This window comes from Hypanus sabinus, chromosome 15 (assembly GCF_030144855.1).
Source record: "Hypanus sabinus isolate sHypSab1 chromosome 15, sHypSab1.hap1, whole genome shotgun sequence".
Classification (NCBI taxonomy): Eukaryota; Metazoa; Chordata; class Chondrichthyes; order Myliobatiformes; family Dasyatidae; genus Hypanus; species Hypanus sabinus.
Window position 1 is genome coordinate 48099024 of NC_082720.1, and position 18092 is coordinate 48117115.

At 39.4% G+C, this 18092-nt stretch overlaps 1 protein-coding gene across 1 annotated transcript in view; it reads left to right on the forward strand.

Annotated features, from left to right (window-relative positions):
- Positions 1 to 18092, forward strand: part of LOC132405485 (glutamine--fructose-6-phosphate aminotransferase [isomerizing] 2-like) — a 47493-nt gene that overhangs the window by 12794 nt on the left and 16607 nt on the right. Inside the window, exons 4-9 of the mRNA XM_059990320.1 lie at positions 1274 to 1399; positions 5557 to 5615; positions 5702 to 5836; positions 6542 to 6603; positions 10419 to 10498; positions 15453 to 15561. Of these exons, the coding sequence (XP_059846303.1) occupies positions 1274 to 1399; positions 5557 to 5615; positions 5702 to 5836; positions 6542 to 6603; positions 10419 to 10498; positions 15453 to 15561 (571 nt within the window). The remainder of the gene's footprint in view (positions 1 to 1273; positions 1400 to 5556; positions 5616 to 5701; positions 5837 to 6541; positions 6604 to 10418; positions 10499 to 15452; positions 15562 to 18092) is intronic.

The window sequence follows — 18092 nt, forward strand, 5'->3', positions numbered from 1 at the left end:
ATCCATGTGCTGTCTAAATGCCTTTTCAGAGCTGTGATTATACCCGCCTTTACCATTTCTTCTGGCAGTTCATTCATACGCCTCAGCCTTTATGTGGAAAAGTTTCCTCCAGTCCCTTTTAAATTGTTCCACTCTCACTTTAAACCTTTAAACAGGCATGCAATCACAAAAACAACCCACCCCACTGCTGGAAATCAAAATAACATACACAAGACACTGGAGGAACTCAGCAGACCGGGCAGTATCTACGTAGAAGAGTAAACAGTCGATGTTTTGAGGACTCCCAGTGAAGGGTCTTGGCCTGAAGTATCAACTGCTTACTGTTTTCCATAGATACTGCCTGGCCTGCTGAGTTCCTCCAGCATTTTGAGTGCATTACCCCCCAATCACCTTCTCTCTCTTAATGCAAAGCTAATTTTACATACAGTTTTCTATCTCACCTTGGGTCCAATGGGCTCTAACCCCTTATACAGGTTTTCCTTGTCAAAGGTGTTAAAATCTACGTAGGCTACATCATCTGCACTGCTCTCATCAGTGTATTTTGTAAACACTAAAATCACAATGATTAGGTAGGATCTGCCCCCGAATCTTTTTGTGTAATTTTCCCTTGTTTATAATGATAAAAAATTATGTAATAACTTTTCAAATCCGGCTTTGCCATACACAGAAAAATCGATTATTTCTTAAGCTTGCATAATACCCAAAAACTGCAATTTACCTCGATATAATGTACCATCAAATTGGAGAAAGTAAGTCCAAAGATCTTCAGATTTTTCTTGTAAACTAAAAGAAAGTTGCTTTTAATTTTTTATTACAAAATCCAACCCCCTTTATTTTGCGGGTATTGTTTTAGAAAAATTATCAGAGGAAGAACATTTCTAAATGTAGGGGCTAAAATACTTAAGAATTCATTCCAGTCTGAGAAGTAATCACAGCATGAGATTTGATTTTGGCCTTTTTTTTTAACTCCAATACCCCATTAAGATTGCCCATTACAACTTCTGTCTGGAAATATTCTCCTGAGAACAGGTAGACTTTGAACTTGTCGTCCTGGGTCCTATGACAGGCAGAATGGTCTTTCAAAATGGAGATGAGTGGTATACTTAATTCAAACATAAAGATGGCCTTCTTGAAGTTAAATGATGAAATTTGTTTTTCGACATTCCAGTTTACTATGTTAAATGTTATAAATTCTGTTTTGAAGCATTTCCTTGTTAATCTACATTGATAAATATTAATTCTTCAACACATGTCCATTAACTGTTGTTTTTAGAGCAAAATAGCTTGGATTATAACAAGGAATTTGAAATCCACTTGGGCATTGCTCACACTCGCTGGGCAACGCACGGAGTTCCAAATGAAGTGAACAGTCATCCTCATCGCTCTGATAAAAACAATGGTATGTGTTTCAATACGTGGAAGATGATGTACAGATAATCTAAATATTTTTTTAAAATTCACTGGCATGCCATATCACTGAGCTGTAGCCAAAGCTCACTGTTAACCATTTAAAATAGAACCTACATAGTGCATCTTGCAATTGAATAGTATATGTGCTGAATATAACTATAAGACCATATGCCATAGGAGCAGAATTAGACCATTTGGCCATGAGTCTGTTCCATCATTCCATTATAGTTGTTTTACTATCCCTCTCAACTCTATTCTCCTGTCTTCTCCCTGTAGCCTTTGACGCCCTGATGACTCAAGAATGTATCAAACTCCACTTTAAATATACCCAGTGATTTGGCCTTCTCCGCTATCTGTGGCAATGAATTCCACAACATCACTACCCTCTGGGAAATGAAATTCCCCCTCCTCTCTGAACTAAATGAATGGCCCTCTATTCTGAGGCTGTACTGTCTGGTCCTGGACTCTCCCACTATTGGAGACATCCTCTCCACATGCACTCTATCTAGGCCTTTCAATGTTGAACAGATTTCAATGAGATTCATCACTCATTCTTCTAAACTCCAGCGAGTAGAGGTCCAGGGCCATCAAACACCTCTCATACATTAACCCTTTCATTCTTGAAGTCATTCTGATTAACCTTCTCTGGATCCTATCCAATACTTGCACAACCTTTTTTAAATTAGAAGCCCGAAACTACTCACAATACTCTGAGTGTGGTCTGACAAGTGTCTTATAAAGCCTCAGCATCACATCCTTGGTTTTGTATTCTAGTTCTCTTGAAATGAATGCTAACAATGCATTTGCCTTCCTCACCATCCACTTAACCTGCAAGTTAACCCTTAGGGAATCCTGCATGAGGACTTACAAGTCCCTTTGCATTTCTGATTTTTTTGATTTCTCTCTGCTTAAAAGATCGTCTCTGTCTTTATTTCCTCTACAAAAATGCATGAGCATACACCTCCCTGCACCATATTCCATTTGCCACTTCTTTGCCCATTCTCCTAATCTCTCTAGTCACTCCCTGCATCCACAACACTACCTGTCTCTCTAACCATCTTTGTATCATTCACAAACTTGGCCACAACCCATCAAATCTGAATCCAAGGCATTGACATATAACGTGAAAAGCAGGAGTCTCAACATGGACCTCTGTGGAACACTACCAGTTATTGGTAGCCATCCAGAAAAGGCCCCCTTTATTTCCACTCTTTGGCTCCTGCCAGTCAGCCAATATTCTGTCCATGCTAGTGTCTTTCCTGTAATACCATGAGCTCTTGTTAAGCAGTTTAATATGCCGCACCTTGTCAAAGGCCTTCTGAAAATGCATGTAAACAACATCCACCAACTCTCCTTTGTCTAAATTAACTGTTACTTCCTCAAAGAATTCCTACAGATTTGTCAGGGGCAAGATTTTCCCTTTAGGAAACTATTTTATCATGTGGCTCCAAGTAACCTGACACCTCATCCTAAATAATGGACTCCAACATGTTCCCAACCACTGAAGTAAGGCTAACTGGCCAATAAGTTCCTTTGATCTGCCTCCCCCTTTCTTAAAGAGTTGAGTGACATTTGCAAATTTTCAGTCCTCTGGAACCATTCTAGAATGTAGTGATTCTTGAAAGACCAGTACTTTTAGCTCTACAATCTCTTCAGCTAACTCTTTCAGAACCCTGATGTGTAGTCTAGCAGGTACAGGCGGCCTTTTTATCTCCAGACCTTTCAGCTTCCCAAGCACCTTCTTCCTAGTAATAGCAGCTGCACCCAGTCTGAGTGTATGGTCCCTGGCACTCTCAAATTTCTACTATACTGTTAGTGTCTTCCATAGTGAAGACTAATGCAAAATATTATTAAGCTTGTCTGCCTTTTATTTGTCCCCCATTGTTACTTATCTAGTGTCTTTTTCCAGGGGCCCAATATCCACTCTCACCTCTCTTTTACTCTTCATATATTTGGAAAAAAAACTATTGCAATCTTTTTTTATATTGTTGGCTAGCGTCCTTTCATATTTCATCTTTTCTCTCCTTATGGCTTTTTAGTTGCCTCCTGATGTGTTTTAAAAGCTTCTCACTCTTCTAACATTCCACTATATTTTTCTATATTATATGCCCTCTCTTTGTAGATTTTAGGAAATAAAATGGAGAAAGCTGCAGCCACAAATGAAACCTAGCTTGTTTCTTAGATATGAGCAAAATCATACTTTAATTTGAAAGTGATTATGAGTTTATTTGAACCTGCGGAGGAAAGGTACTATCAGGATGTTTAGAAGTGGGGAATGAGGTGGGACTGAGAGGAAGGTAGCTATGTGACCCAATAAGAGATTGGCAATATATTTTGTTTGGGGTAGAATGCAACTTGGAGGTGATATTGATGCTCTATTTGCCTGCTGTCCTCGTCCTTTTAAGCGGTGGTGATTGTTGTGAATATATAGGGTTTATTGCTTGTGGCAATATTTCTCCTCAAATCTGTTCCACCATTCAATAAAATCATGGTTTATCTTCTGCTTCAAGTCTACTTTTTGACCCCTTACCCCATGAATCCTTTAAAGTCCAAAAAATCTTCAGATATATTCAAGGACCCTTTGGGAGTTAATTATAAAGCTGTGAAATCGTTTGAACAATAAAAAGAAATTGAAACGCTTTTCTGTCCCACCTGTTATCCACAGATTAGGCTTTTCAGTTCTATCAGCTTCACCTCATCTGCAATGTCAATCTTTTCTAATACTATCTGCCAGAATTTGTTGCTGGAGCAAGACTACACTTGATGCTAGCATATAGAAATTGTTTTCCTGAAGTCAACTTGCTGTTAAATAAGGTCATGCAAAATACTGAGAGTTGTTAGCAACACACACAAAATGCTGGAGGAACTCATCAGGCCTGGCAGCGTCTATGGAAAAAAGTACAGTCAATGTTTTGGGCCGAAACCCTTTGGCAGGACTGGAGAAGAAAAGCTGGAGTAGGTTTGAAAGGTGGGGGGAGGGGGAGAGAAACCAGTTGGGGCACTTGAAACAGTACATCGGCAGAAGTTTGTTATTGGTTGGTGACATACTGAACCTTCATAATCTCCTAAGAAAATGAGAAGATGTTGACATGCTCTCCTTGTGAATACATCCGCAGTTTGTGCACAGCCCAGAACAGGTCATCTGATGTTTAACCCCCAGGAATTTAAAGCTGCTGACTTACCTCACTAACGATTTCCTGCACCTTCCCTCTTCCACAGCCAATGTAGTTCACTCTTCTGTTAAAACATCATTAATATCTAAATGTCTATTCATGGATAATTTAAATTTCAGTTAGAGGGTTAATGAACAAATTAAGTACTAATATAAAAAGCTTAAATCATGGAAAGATTAGCATGATGTGGTGTTTTAAAGAGGCCAGTGGCAGAGCAGCCCATTTTGGACAACTTGTGACAACAGGCCGTTCAGGGGAGGATAAATATGCCTCACTGCAAGTTGCTGTATGTCCTTCAGATGTGGTTGTTCTACTTGGCTTTATCTCTATTGATTTTTGTCTACATTCCATTTGGACACACACTTTTTAATACTTATTGGAAAGCTTTATTGAGTATTAAGTATATTAATGGATACTAGTTTAGCAAAGGAATTGTATCATTGGCTTCTCTGGAACAGCAATTTCCCATATGTTAGTTACCAGCCAAATGTAGCTTACTAGAAATCCACACACCTGTATTGGTAATTGGCTTAATGATAATAGTTTTGGTAGATACTGTGTGTACACTACTTGTCAGTAATGTTGTTTTATAGGCATTCATTACAGTAAGGGAGTAACATGTACTTTAAAAACAGCAACAAATTTACAGTGTGATTTATAAAAAATATTTACAAAAATAGCCCATTAACCTTGCCCAACTTAAATATGTAGCTGACCTAAAATTGAATCTGATTGATTATTGGAATACTCTTCAATGATTCAATTTGAAAATTCTGGACAAAGAATTAATCTAAAATTGGTGAAGGGAGAAACCCCTAGCTTCTAAGGAACATAGTGGTACAATCATTGGGCATGGAATATAGTTCACATAGTTCACTGGTCTGTGGTCTGTGGTATCATAACTAATATTAAGTTGGTATGTACTTTAAAGTCTAACCTGTAGACTTAACAGGAATGTACTCCTTTATTTTAGAATTTCTGGTAGTTCATAATGGAATTATCACAAACTACAAAGATCTGAGACAATTCCTGGTAAGTACAATACCAGCAAGCTAATCAAAAATTAACCATCACTATAATGTGTTCCAGTACATTCAGTGTGTGCTCTATTAATATAGGAGAGCAAAAATTATTTGTTTGAATCTGAGACGGATACAGAGGTGATTCCTAAACTAACAAAGTATCTATATGATAACCGAGAAAGTGAAGATATTGGATTCTCTGCTTTGGTGGAAAAAGTTGTTCAACAACTGGTGAGTCACAATTGACTTTTTTATTTGCAGTTCATGGTAAATAACAATCTGACGTTATTTGTATGTTCATAGTAATCTCATTCATTTTACATATTCATTGAATTATGGTTCATATACTCATATTCCAACAGAATTGTGTTAATATTTGCTAGATTTTGGAACTGTAGACCTTTCTCATGAAAGCAAAATGTTCTACTTGAAATATTTCATGATGGAGTCTACTGTCAGATATTTCAATTAAATAACAATTCAAAAAAGACGTGTACAGTATGTTGAAATAAAATTACATTTATTAATTTTACTGTGCATAAAGGTACTGTGACATTACAAGTAAGGACAGAAGTTATGTAGGTCCCCAATTGCACTTAAAACACTTCAGTCTGTACAGTAAAAAATGTTCATGCCGGTTTTAGGTAGTTCAGGTTTTTATTCAATATTTATAAAGGAATGGTGTGGTTGACAAAGGGTGGGAGATATAAATGTTTCCATATCTCTGGTGCTCTTATCCTCTTTTTGTGGTAAAGGTTGCAGGTTTGGGAAGTACTGTGAAGATTCCTCACAGTGCTTGTAAATGCTAAACCGCTGATCTATCCAGAAAATTATGCATGATTGTACCGAGAAAGTTCATTTCCTCACTATCAATTTATTTGTTTGCTGTCAAAAAGATGAAATGCAACAAAACTTAAAATTTCTTTGTCCCTGCAGGAGGGAGCGTTTGCGCTGGTTTTCAAGAGTAGACATTTCCCAGGTGAAGCTGTTGCTACGAGGTTGGTACCTAGTATAATTTCTATAAATCATTGAACACCCTTTTACTTTTAATTAGACTCTCTTAATTTCATAACAACTATTGTTTATTTCATGCAAATGATTTCAGATTATTAAAATGGGTATTCCAATTCCTGTTGCATCAGGACTGTTAATCAGTAGAAAAATAAATGATCTTTGAAAATAAGTGTATGTTTATTCTCAACTCTGAAAGTGAAATGCATAGCCAGAGTCAAAATTGATGTATGAAACGCTGTTTTCTCCAAACTGTTCTGATAATGAACAGCAAGAACAGCAACCGTCATGCAAAGTTCTTGTAAAAGTCAGAGATTTTCTTTCTGTCCTAATTCAGGGTGACCGGAAACATCTCCCATCTCTTTGCCTCTTCAGATATTGGTTGGATTGCTGAGTTTTTTCAACAGTTTATCTTTTGCTCCAGATAGACAATAGACAATAGACAATAGGTGCAGAAGTAGACCATTCGGCCCCTCAAGTCTGCACCGCCATTCTGAGATCATGGCTGATCATTCGCTATCAATACCCAGTCCCTGCCTTGTCCCCATATCCCTTGATTCCCCTATCCATCAGATATCTATCTAGCTCCTTCTTGAAAGATAATTAAAGGATTTGATAGGATTGAGGCAGGAAATATGTTCCAGATGTTGGGAGAGTCCAGTACCAGGGGGCATGGATTGAGAATAAGAGGTCAGTTATTTAAAACAGAGTTGAGGAAGAGCTTCTTCTCCCAGAGAGTTGTGGAGGTGTGGAATGTACTGCCTCGGAAGACGGTGGAGGCCAATTCTGCCAGCATCGATAATCTCTTGTCTTTTTTCTCTTTCTGTTATTAAAAGCAGTACACTTGTCATTTTTCTAGAGTTGTTAGCAATACCATCATTCTGTGTCATTGCTGAACTACATGTACAGTGTAACAATATAGATCAACTGTCCTGTGTCACCATCCTGACCATTAATTCCCCATATTCTCCTAATTCCCTTTGATTGTGGCACTGCTGATTCTCATCTAAACCTGCAGCATAAATACCCCGGCTTTGCATCCACTCATCGCCAGATCGTTGTTTCAGCCAGTGTGGTCATTCACGTTCCCGGCTGCTTAGGATTGTGTGTTCTAAGTTTTACTTCAGTACTGAGGTTTACCTGTGTAACTCTGTCTCTCCGAGTCAAGTTAAGTATTGCCTGCTGTTTATCTTTCCATTTGCTACTCCGTGTTAAGATAAGTATTGCCTGCAGCCTGTCTCCTGTTTGCCGTTCAGCTCCAGCAAAGCCCTGTATCAAGAAAAGTTTTGCCTGCCTCCTGCTTTTCCGTTCACCCTCCTGTTTGCTGTTCAGCTCCCACCAAGCTCACACGCTCGTCTGTATCCTAACTTTATCTCCGTGCCGGTGTCCTGCGTTTGGGTTCGCCAGTTCCTTGTAACATCCTGGGATTCCCCAGTATTCTTTCAGCCATGGTATGGGATCAGAGTCTCCATTTGGGGTTTTGTAGCTTGAAGGATAGGGCAAATTGATGATTCTTACAACACAGTTTTATTTAAGTTTAATGATTTCATTATTTTTGGTGTGTGATCTAGTGTTTTTTCAGTATTTTTTGTTAATAAAATTTTAAAATTTTCTTTTTGATATCACATTTAATAAATTGAGGCCCGTTCAAAATTCAGATTCAAAGTAAGTTTATTATCAAAGTACATATATGTCACCATATACTGTACTGAAATTTTATTTTCTTGCAGGCATACACAATAAATCCATAATAGAATAATAACCATAATAGAGTCAGTGAAAGACTGTGCGAACTTGGCTGTTCAACCAGTGTGCAAAGGGCAACGAACTGTACAAGTACAAAAAGAATGAAATAATAATCATAAATAAATAAACAATAAATGTCAAGAATATGAAATCGGGGAGACGTTGAAATTGAGTCCATAGGTTGTGGGAACAGTTCAGTGATGGGGCAAGTGAAGTTGAGGGAAATTATCACCTCTTGTTCAGGAGTCTGATATTTGAGGGATAATGAGTGTGTCTGAACCTGGTAGTGTGAGTCCTGAGGCTCCTGTACCTTCTCCTCGATGATAGCAGTGAAAAGAGAGCATGACCTGTGTGATGGGGGTCTCTGATGATGAACAGCACTCTGTGTCCCACTTTTATCTTTTAGCATCCAGACACCTTGAGGCGATTAATGACCTCGTGTAATCTTGATTAGTTATTTGACAGTACTACACACTCCAATTCACAGTGACAAAACGTGGTGGAAAATTCAAAAGAGTACTGGACGCATCGTTCTGGAGTAAGCAAGACTCCAGAGGGAGTGAGAACAAATGATTGAGGCAATCAGGATTGCTCTTGCATTAAACCAACATGGATCTAGATGTTCCCAAGAACATCTTTCCATACTGTAATCTCTCTGTGATGCTGTAAATTTAAATAGCAGACTAAGAAATTAGAGCATATTTTGGGATTACAAAGATGCTGTCAAGTTGCAAGAGGATAGTCTCAAGGAAACAGGATAATTAGAAAGTTCAGTGTTTTACACAGTTGTAGATAGAAAGAGAAATCTTGGTAAAGCCTAAAATATTCACGCAGGGCTTCAAACATGTCCATGCATCCACTCCTTTTTGCTTGCTAGGTTTAGCTGGAAAACCACAGTAACTTGGCAGAAGCAGGCATAGGATTAAAAATTACAAGCAGATCCTGATAAGGCAGGCACACACTGCCATTCAGGAATTTGCTCTCCTGTGCAAAACAGTGCATTCAAACACTAAACATCAAAAAGGCAGCTGGGAAGATGGCAAAGTGATATTGGTTCAACAGAACTGGCAAGGTTAAAATCAGTCTTAACCATACAAACACAAATAGGAGGAGGCTGGCCAGCCCTTGAGCCTGCATCACCATTAAATGTGGTCATGACTGGCCCATTCTTGGCGTCAACATGACTATCATTCTCAGTCCCATAGCTATTGATTCCTTTGTAGATAAAATTCCTGCTAATTTTTGCCTTGAATATATTCAATCACATGCTCCACAGCTCTCTCACATTCAAAATTCCAAAGATTCACAACCCAGAAGAAATTGCTCCTGAACTCTATATGAAATGAGTGACCCCTTATTCTGAAAATATGTCCTCCACTTCTAGATACCTCTTCTCCCAGCATACACACTGTTGCCTCAGAATCTAATGTTCCATATGATTACCTGTCACCTTCTATACACCAATCAATATATGCCTAACCTACTCAAGCTTTCTTGTAATATTAATCTCTCTGCCTCACAGGAATCAACCTCCTGAGCTTTCATTTGTACTGTCTCCAATACAAATATGTCCTTCCTTAAATACGGAAACCAAAACACTGCAGCATTCCAGTGTGATCTCACCAGCACTCTGTAAAGTGGAGTCAAAACCTTGCTGCTATAGACTCAAATTCTTTCATCCAAGTTACATATATACAAGGCCCCAGCACTGCTACTTTGACCAACTAATCCGAATGTTTCTCCTCATTAATAATGCCCCGGTCCATGTATATACTGTATATTATCTCCTAATTCTATTGTTTTAGTTATGGTGTCCCAAAAATAAAGGTAGAGGTCATTTTCAAATATCATTTTATCACTAGAATATTTTGAAATAAAACTAATAAGATATGAAAATTAATAAGATGAGGTAATCTGGAGGTTATACCACATAAAATTTAATTATGTTTTTGGCTCTATGAACCAGCCATTTGGTAATACCTTTATAGTTTCTATTATACATTTATTGTAAGTATTTTCATTTAAATTCAGTATTTTCTTTTTAATTCCCCCTTAGGCGAGGGAGCCCTCTGCTGATTGGTATTCGCAGCAAGAATAGTCTCTCCACTGACCAGATTCCAATTCTGTACCGAACACGTAAGTTGGCTATTAATGAATAATTAGGACAGTTAATTGTTTAGAATTGTACTGCTAATCTGCCTTTTTAATTGAATTATGTAAACAAAAAGGAGAATCAATCTGGGTTCAAGCTAAGCTCAATAAATTTTGGTTATAGCCTCAAATATGACTTTGTACTTGTTCATCGTAAATTCACGGGGAAAATAAAGCTGCTGTCGTAAATTTTAAACTTCATCCCAGTATGAGAAAAAATTTCTTATGTATGTAAACCTATAAACTTCCTCTTTAACTTTGTTTAAATAACCTCCAGAAATTTTTGCATGGAATTAACCATATAACCATATAACAATCACAGCACGGAAACAGGCCATCTTGGCCCTCCTAGTCCGTGCCGAACCCTTAATCTCACCTAGTCCCACCTACCTGCACTCAGCCCATAACCCTCCACTCCTTTCCTGTCCATATACCTATCCAATTTTACCTTAAATGACACAACTGAACTGGCCTCTACTACTTCTACAGGAAGCTCATTCCACACAGCTATCACTCTTTGAGTAAAGAAATACCCCCTCGTGTTTCCCTTAAACTTCTGCCCCCTAACTCTCAAATCATGTCCTCTAGTTTGAATCTCCCCTGCTCACAATGGAAACAGCCTGTTCACGTCAACTCTATCTATCCCTCTCAAAATTTTAAATACCTCGATCAAATCCCCCCTCAACCTTCTACGCTCCAATGAATAGAGACCTAACTTGTTCAACCTTTCTCTATAACTTAATTGCTGAAACCCAGGTAACATCCTAGTAAATCGTCTCTGCACTCTCTCTCATTTATTAATATCTTTCCTATAATTCAGTGACCAGAACTGCACACAATATTCCAAATTTGGCCTTACCAATGCCTTATACAATTTTAGCATTACATCCCAACTTCTGTACTCAATGCTTTGATTTATAAAGGCCAGCATTCCAAAAGCCCTCTTCACCACCCTATCTACATGACTCCACTTTCAGGGAACTATGCACAGTTATTCCTAGATCTCTCTGTTCCTCTGCATTCCTCAATGCCCTACCATTTACTCTGTATGTTCTATTTGGATTATTCCTGCCAAAATGTAGAACCTCACACTTCTCAGCATTAAACTCCATCTGCCAATGTTCAGCCCATTCTTCTAACCGGCATAAATCTCCCTGCAAGCTTTGAAAATCCACCTCATTATCCACAACACCTCCTACCTTAGTATCATCGGCATACTTACTAATCCAATTTACCACCCCATCATCCAGATCATTTATGTATATTACAAACAACATTGGGCCCAAAACAGATCCCTGAGGCACCCCGCTAGTCACCAGCCTCCATCCCGATAAACAATTATCCACCACTACTCTCTGGCATCTCCCATCTAGCCACTGTTGAATCCATTTTATTACTCCAGCATTAATACCTAACGACTGAACCTTCTTAACTAACCTTCCATGTGGAACTTTGTCAAAGGCTTTGCTGAAGTCCATATAGACTACATCCACTGCCTTACCCTCGTCAACATTCCTCGTAACTTCTTCAAAAAATTCAATAAGGTTTGTCAAACATGACCTTCCACGCACAAATCCATGCTGGCTACTTCTAATCAGATCCCGTCTATCCAGATAATTATAAATACTATCTCTAAGAATACTTTCCATTAATTTACCCACCACTGATGTCAAACTGACAGGTCTATAATTGCTAGGCTTCTTTCTAGAACCCTTTTTAAACAATGGAACCACATCAGCAATACGCCAATCCTCCGGCACAATCCCCGTTTCTAATGACATATTAAAGATCTCCGTCAGAGCTCCTGCTATTTCTACACAAACTTCCCTCAAGGTCCTGGGGAATATCCTGTCAGGATCCGGAGATTTATCCACTTTTAAATTTCTTAAAAGCGCCAGTACCTCCACCTCTTTAATTGTCATAGGTTCCATAACTTCCTTACTTGTTTCCCACACCTTAGACAATTCAATATCCTTCTCCTTAGTGAATACCGAAGAGAAGAAATCATTCAAAATCTCTCCCATCTCCTTCGGTTCCACACATAGCTGACCACTCTGATTCTCTAAGGGGCCAATTTTATCCCTCACTATCCTCTTGCTTTTAATATAACTGTAGAAACCTTTCGGATTTACTTTCACCTTATTTGCCAAACCAACCTCGTATCTTCTTTTAGCTTTTCTAATCTCTTTCTTAAGATTCCTTTTACATTCTTTATATTCCTCGAGCAATTCCTTTACTCCATGCTGCCTATATCTATTGTAGACATCCCTCTTTTTCTGAACCAAATTTCTAATATCCCTTGAAAACCATGGTGCTCTCAAACCTTTAACCTTTCCTTTCACCCTAACAGGAACATAAAGATTCTGTACCCTCATAATTTCACCCTTAAATGACCTCCATTTCTCTATTACATCCTTCCCATAAAACAACTTGACCCAATCCACTCTCTCTAAATCCCTTCGCATCCCCTCAAAGTTAGCCTTTCTCCAATCAAAAATCTCAACTCTAGGTCCAGTCCTGTCCTTCTCCATAATTATATTGAAGCTAATGCTATTGTGATCACTGGACCCGAAGTGCTCCCCAACACATACATCTGTCAGCTGACCTATCGCATTCCCTAACAGGAGATCCAACACTGCCCCATCTCTAGTCGGTACTTCTATGTATTGTTGCAAAAAACTATCCTGCACACATTTCACAAACTCTAAACCATCCAGCCCTTTTACAGAATGAGCTTCCCAGTCTACGTGTGGAAAATTAAAATCTCCCACAATCACCACCTTGTGTTTACTACAAATATCTGCTATCTCCTTACACATTTGCTCTTCCAACTCACGCGCCCCATTAGGTGGCCTATAATACACTCCTATCAGTGTTACTGCACCTTTCCCATTCTTCAATTCCACCCAAATGGCCTCCCTAGAGGAGCTCTCTAATCTATCCTTCCAAAGCACCGCCATTAGATTTTCTCGGACAAGCAATGCAACACCTCCTCCTCTGGCCCCTCCTACTCTATCACACCTGAAGCAACTAAATCCAGGAATATTTAGTTGCCAATCACACCCTTCCTGCAACCATGTTTCACTAATAGCTACAACATCATAATTCCAGGTATCAATCCACGCTTTAAGCTCATCCACCTTTCTTACAATGCTCCTAGCATTAAAATAGATACATTTAAGATACTCTCCATCTCCTCCTCTCTTTCCATCCCTAACATTGCATTCAAATTTATTATCCTTTTCTTTCTTCTCCCCTACATCTTCGGGCTGAGTGCATCCCTTCTCCATCACCTGCCTTTCCTCCCTCACACACTGTCTATTTACTTGCTCCACTGGTGAACTAACCTCCTCTCCCATAGTCTCCTCAAATAGTCTCCCGCCCCCCCCCCCCTCCATCTTACTAGTTTAAAGTCCGCCCTGTAGCCCTAGCAAACCTCCCCGCTAGGATATTGGTCCCCCCAGGATTCAAGTGTAACCCGTCCTTCTTGAACAGGTCACTCCTGCCCCAGAAGAGGTCCCAATGATCCAGAAACTTGAATCCCTGCCCCCTGCTCCAATCCCACAGCCACGCATTCATCCTCCACCTAATTCTATTCCTACTCTCACTGTCGCGTGGCACTGGCAGTAATCCCAAGATTACTACCTTTGCGGTCCTTCTTCTTAACTGCCTTCCTAACTCCCTATACTCTCATTTCAGGACCTCTTCCCCTTTCCTTCCTACGTCATTGGTACCTACATGTACCACGACCTCTGGCTCTTCACCCTCCCACTTCAGGATATCTTGGACGCGATCAGAAACGTCCCGAACCCTGGCACCAGGGAGGCAAATTACCATCCGGGACTCCCGGTCACCTCCACAGAAACACCTGTCTGAGCCCCTGACTATTGAGTCCCCTATTACTATGGACCTCTTTCTTCTAACCCTACCCTTCTGAGCTACAGGGCCGTCCTCTGTGCCGGAGGTTCGGCCACTGTCACTCCCACCAGGTAGGCTGTCCCCCCCAACAGTACTCAAACATGAGTACTTATTGTCAAGGGGTACAGCCACTGGGGTACTCTCTAGTACCTGCCTCTTCCCCTTCCTGACTGTAACCCACCTATCTGCCTCCCGTGGTCCCGGAGCGACCACCTGCCTGTAACTCCTCTCTATCACCTCCTCACTCTCCCTGACCAGGCAAAGGTCATCGAGCTGCAGCTCCAGTTCCCTAACTCGGTCCCTCAGGAGCTGCAGTTCGGCGCACCTGGCGCAGATGTGGACGTCCGGGAGGCTCGGAGACTCCAGGATCTCCCACATCCGACACCGAGAACAACAAGCTGCCCTCACACTCATACCTCCCAAATAACTGAAAATACAAGAACTAAAAGATAAGCCTACTGTGCCCTCTTCCGCCTAAGCCCTCTGAGCCCAAGCCCTACACTCTGCGCCCGGCTCACTCCGCTGCCCGCAAATGAAGCTAACCTTGTAACGTGTAACATGAAGAAAACTTTCCTGTGGCACCTTTTAAATAGATTCACAAAAAGCCAGTCTATTCCTTTATTCCCAAGAATATCTGTTATTATAAGATATGGAAATGTGGCACTCAGATTTCACATAGTGAGGTCTGAAACCCCAAATGATAGCAAATGACCAATTGAACTATTCAAATTTGTGAGGGATAACTATTGACTGAGGTCCTCCTGGCCATTTTTTCCAAATCAAATCTTTGGGTCTTTTTAGGTCCACCCAAAAGAGTTGGCAATGTTTCTGCTTAACATTTCATCTGGAAGACCATGTTAATCTCTCTCAAATGGATTCATAGATCACTTTTGAAACTCGGACACACAAAGTTTTCTTCCATTTTTAACCTGTCTTATGAAGGAGTTTCTTATTTTTTCACCTTCTGTTTCTTTTTAGGAAAAACTCAACTAAACTACCTAGTATATTTTTTCCATTATAGAAAACAACAAAAATAACCCTATATCCAAAGCAGAGCAATTGGAGCATGAAGATTGCAATCACCTTGAAGAGGACAAAAATGTTGAATTTTACTTTGCATCTGATGCTAGGTAAGTGTAATTTAAAGTTCAAAGTAAATTTATTATCAATAGACATATACATCACCATATACCGTGGATTCTGGTTAATTGAGCCAGCAGTTAATTGGGGAGCCTCTTATTTGGGACAAGTTTTAAAGAATAGAGACTAATCAAGAAATATAGGCAGGTTTCCGTTCCTTTATTTGGGACACTGTGTTGCTTAATTAGGGCAGGAGACTGTTGCTGAACAATTTTTTTTATACTAGTGTCAGTCATATGTGTGTTCAAAAAGCAGCAATTTTTTTTGTCATTGATTGTTGGTAAATCCATTCATTCAGAACCGTCTTGCTCACAGCACTTTCAAGCATTCAGGCTTGGAGATGCCAGAAACATCCAAGAGTGAAAATGAAACGATTTCACTACTTCAAGTTAGAAACTGTGAAGAATTTGAAGGTATTGACAATCATCTGGATTGTTACAATGAAAATGATAATTTGGAGGAGGCATTTGTTGACAGTATTGAATGAATGCAGTCTATTATCTGCACTAGGTGTCTGTGCCGATTTCATTCATTTACTCTCAATAGAATGTGATGCAGATAAATTACTCCATCAATAACTATTATGAACTAATAAAACTTTATAGTACTGCAGTAGTATTGGCAATGTTCTAAATTGTTTTGTATTTCATAGAAATACATAACTTGTTACTCAGTTTTTCTTTTTTTATACCTTTTGAACTATTTCCATGAAACCTCAGCTAACTGGGGCCAATATGCACTGGTCCCAATATGTCCCAATTAACCACAATCCACTGTACTGCTTTGACATTCATCATCTTTCAACCAAAACTTTCAGGATATATATTCCATACATTTCCCTGACATTAAATGTACCTATTGAAATACCTAGAAAATGAATTGGGTGACATCAATTCTTAATTATTATGTAATTTTAAAAAATGATATTTTAGAAGGAAGTGCAAGATTTGTTTGATCTGCGATAAACTTGCATTTTCATTAAATTTGACCTGTCAATTCCAGTTGTGATGCACATCAAACATTTTGCAAATGGAACTGAAACCTGATGAGTAATTTATCATTCAGTGGTTATTTTGAGTATTACCATGTGAAATAGGGTCAGAGTTTTCCACTTGAGAGAAATAATTGGCCACTCATATTCTTTATGGTGCAGTATTGACTGTGGCTGCACAATTTGAAAGGCCGTGTAAACACTTAACTGAACTTTCTCTACAGTCTGGGGGATCTCTGCAGATTCATGGGAATCCTTCTATTTAGAGTGACATTGGTTGAGGTACGCTGTCACTTCTCACATATTACTTCTTCACCATGGTACTTTTGTTGTGGTCTCAGTGTATAAGCTGGAGTTTTAGCTAAAGTATTCACAAGAATTTAAATGTCCCATCTTTAATAAGGGCATAATGTTAAGTTCTGTGTACTGAGGAGAACATCATGGTTGTTGAAGAGCTAAGAGAAACAAGTGAAGGTGTTTTGCAGGACATTCATATTACCTGGGAGGAGGTATTTACAGCCTTAGAGCACATTAAGGTAGATAAATCCCCAGGGCCTGACCAAATGCATACTCCGACTTTGTAGGAGGCTCAGGAGGAAATTGCAGAGGCCCTTGCAGAGATTCTTGTTTCATGGTGAAGTTACCACACTGGAAAGTGGCTATTATTTTTCAGTTGCTTACAAGGTTAGCAAGGACAAGCCCAGAAGCTACAGGCCAGTCAGCCGGACATCAGTAGTGGGAAAGTTACTGGAGGACGTTCTGAGGTTCAGGATCTACCAGCAATTGGGTAGACAAAATTTGATTAGGAGAAGGCTGCATGTGTTTTCACCTTGAAAGCCATCCTTGGCAAACCAGAGTTTTTTGAACAGCTAATCTAAAAGACAAATAAGGGTAGAGCAATGGGTTTTGTCTATAGTGACTTTAACAAGGCCTTTGACAAGGTCCTGCATGATAGGCTGGTCTGGAAGGTTTGGTTCCAGGGAAATCAGGCAGAGCTAGCTAAGTAGATTCAAAATTGGCTGAGTGCTTGGAAGCTGAGGGTTGTTGGTGAAGATTGTTTCTTGGAATGGAAGTTGTTGACTAGTGGTATGCTGCAGGGGTCACATCGAAAGGCCTATATCTGTGTTGTAATGCTGTATAACTATATTAAATTTAATGCCTTGGTTTCAGAGACAATAAAAATTTTGTGGCACTGTTTTCAAAAATATGCCAGCTAATGTTATTTCAGTCAAGTGATCAAATGGATAAATCAATTAATTACAGTCAGGCATAGTTGTGGTGAGTCACTGCTGCATTATTAGGAACTCTGCTTTTAAAACGGTTCAGTGGTTGACATGTCTTGTGGAACATCCTGAGATTGGGATGAGCTGTGTTCTCCATCTATATCTTAAGTGATCAACCACTTGCATTTACTTAGTGACTTTAATGTGATGAAACAGTTCAGGTGCCTTACAATATTAAAACATTAATATGAAAGGTGCAACATTATTACAGTAATGCTAAAGAAAATCTGAAATGATGTCTCAGCAG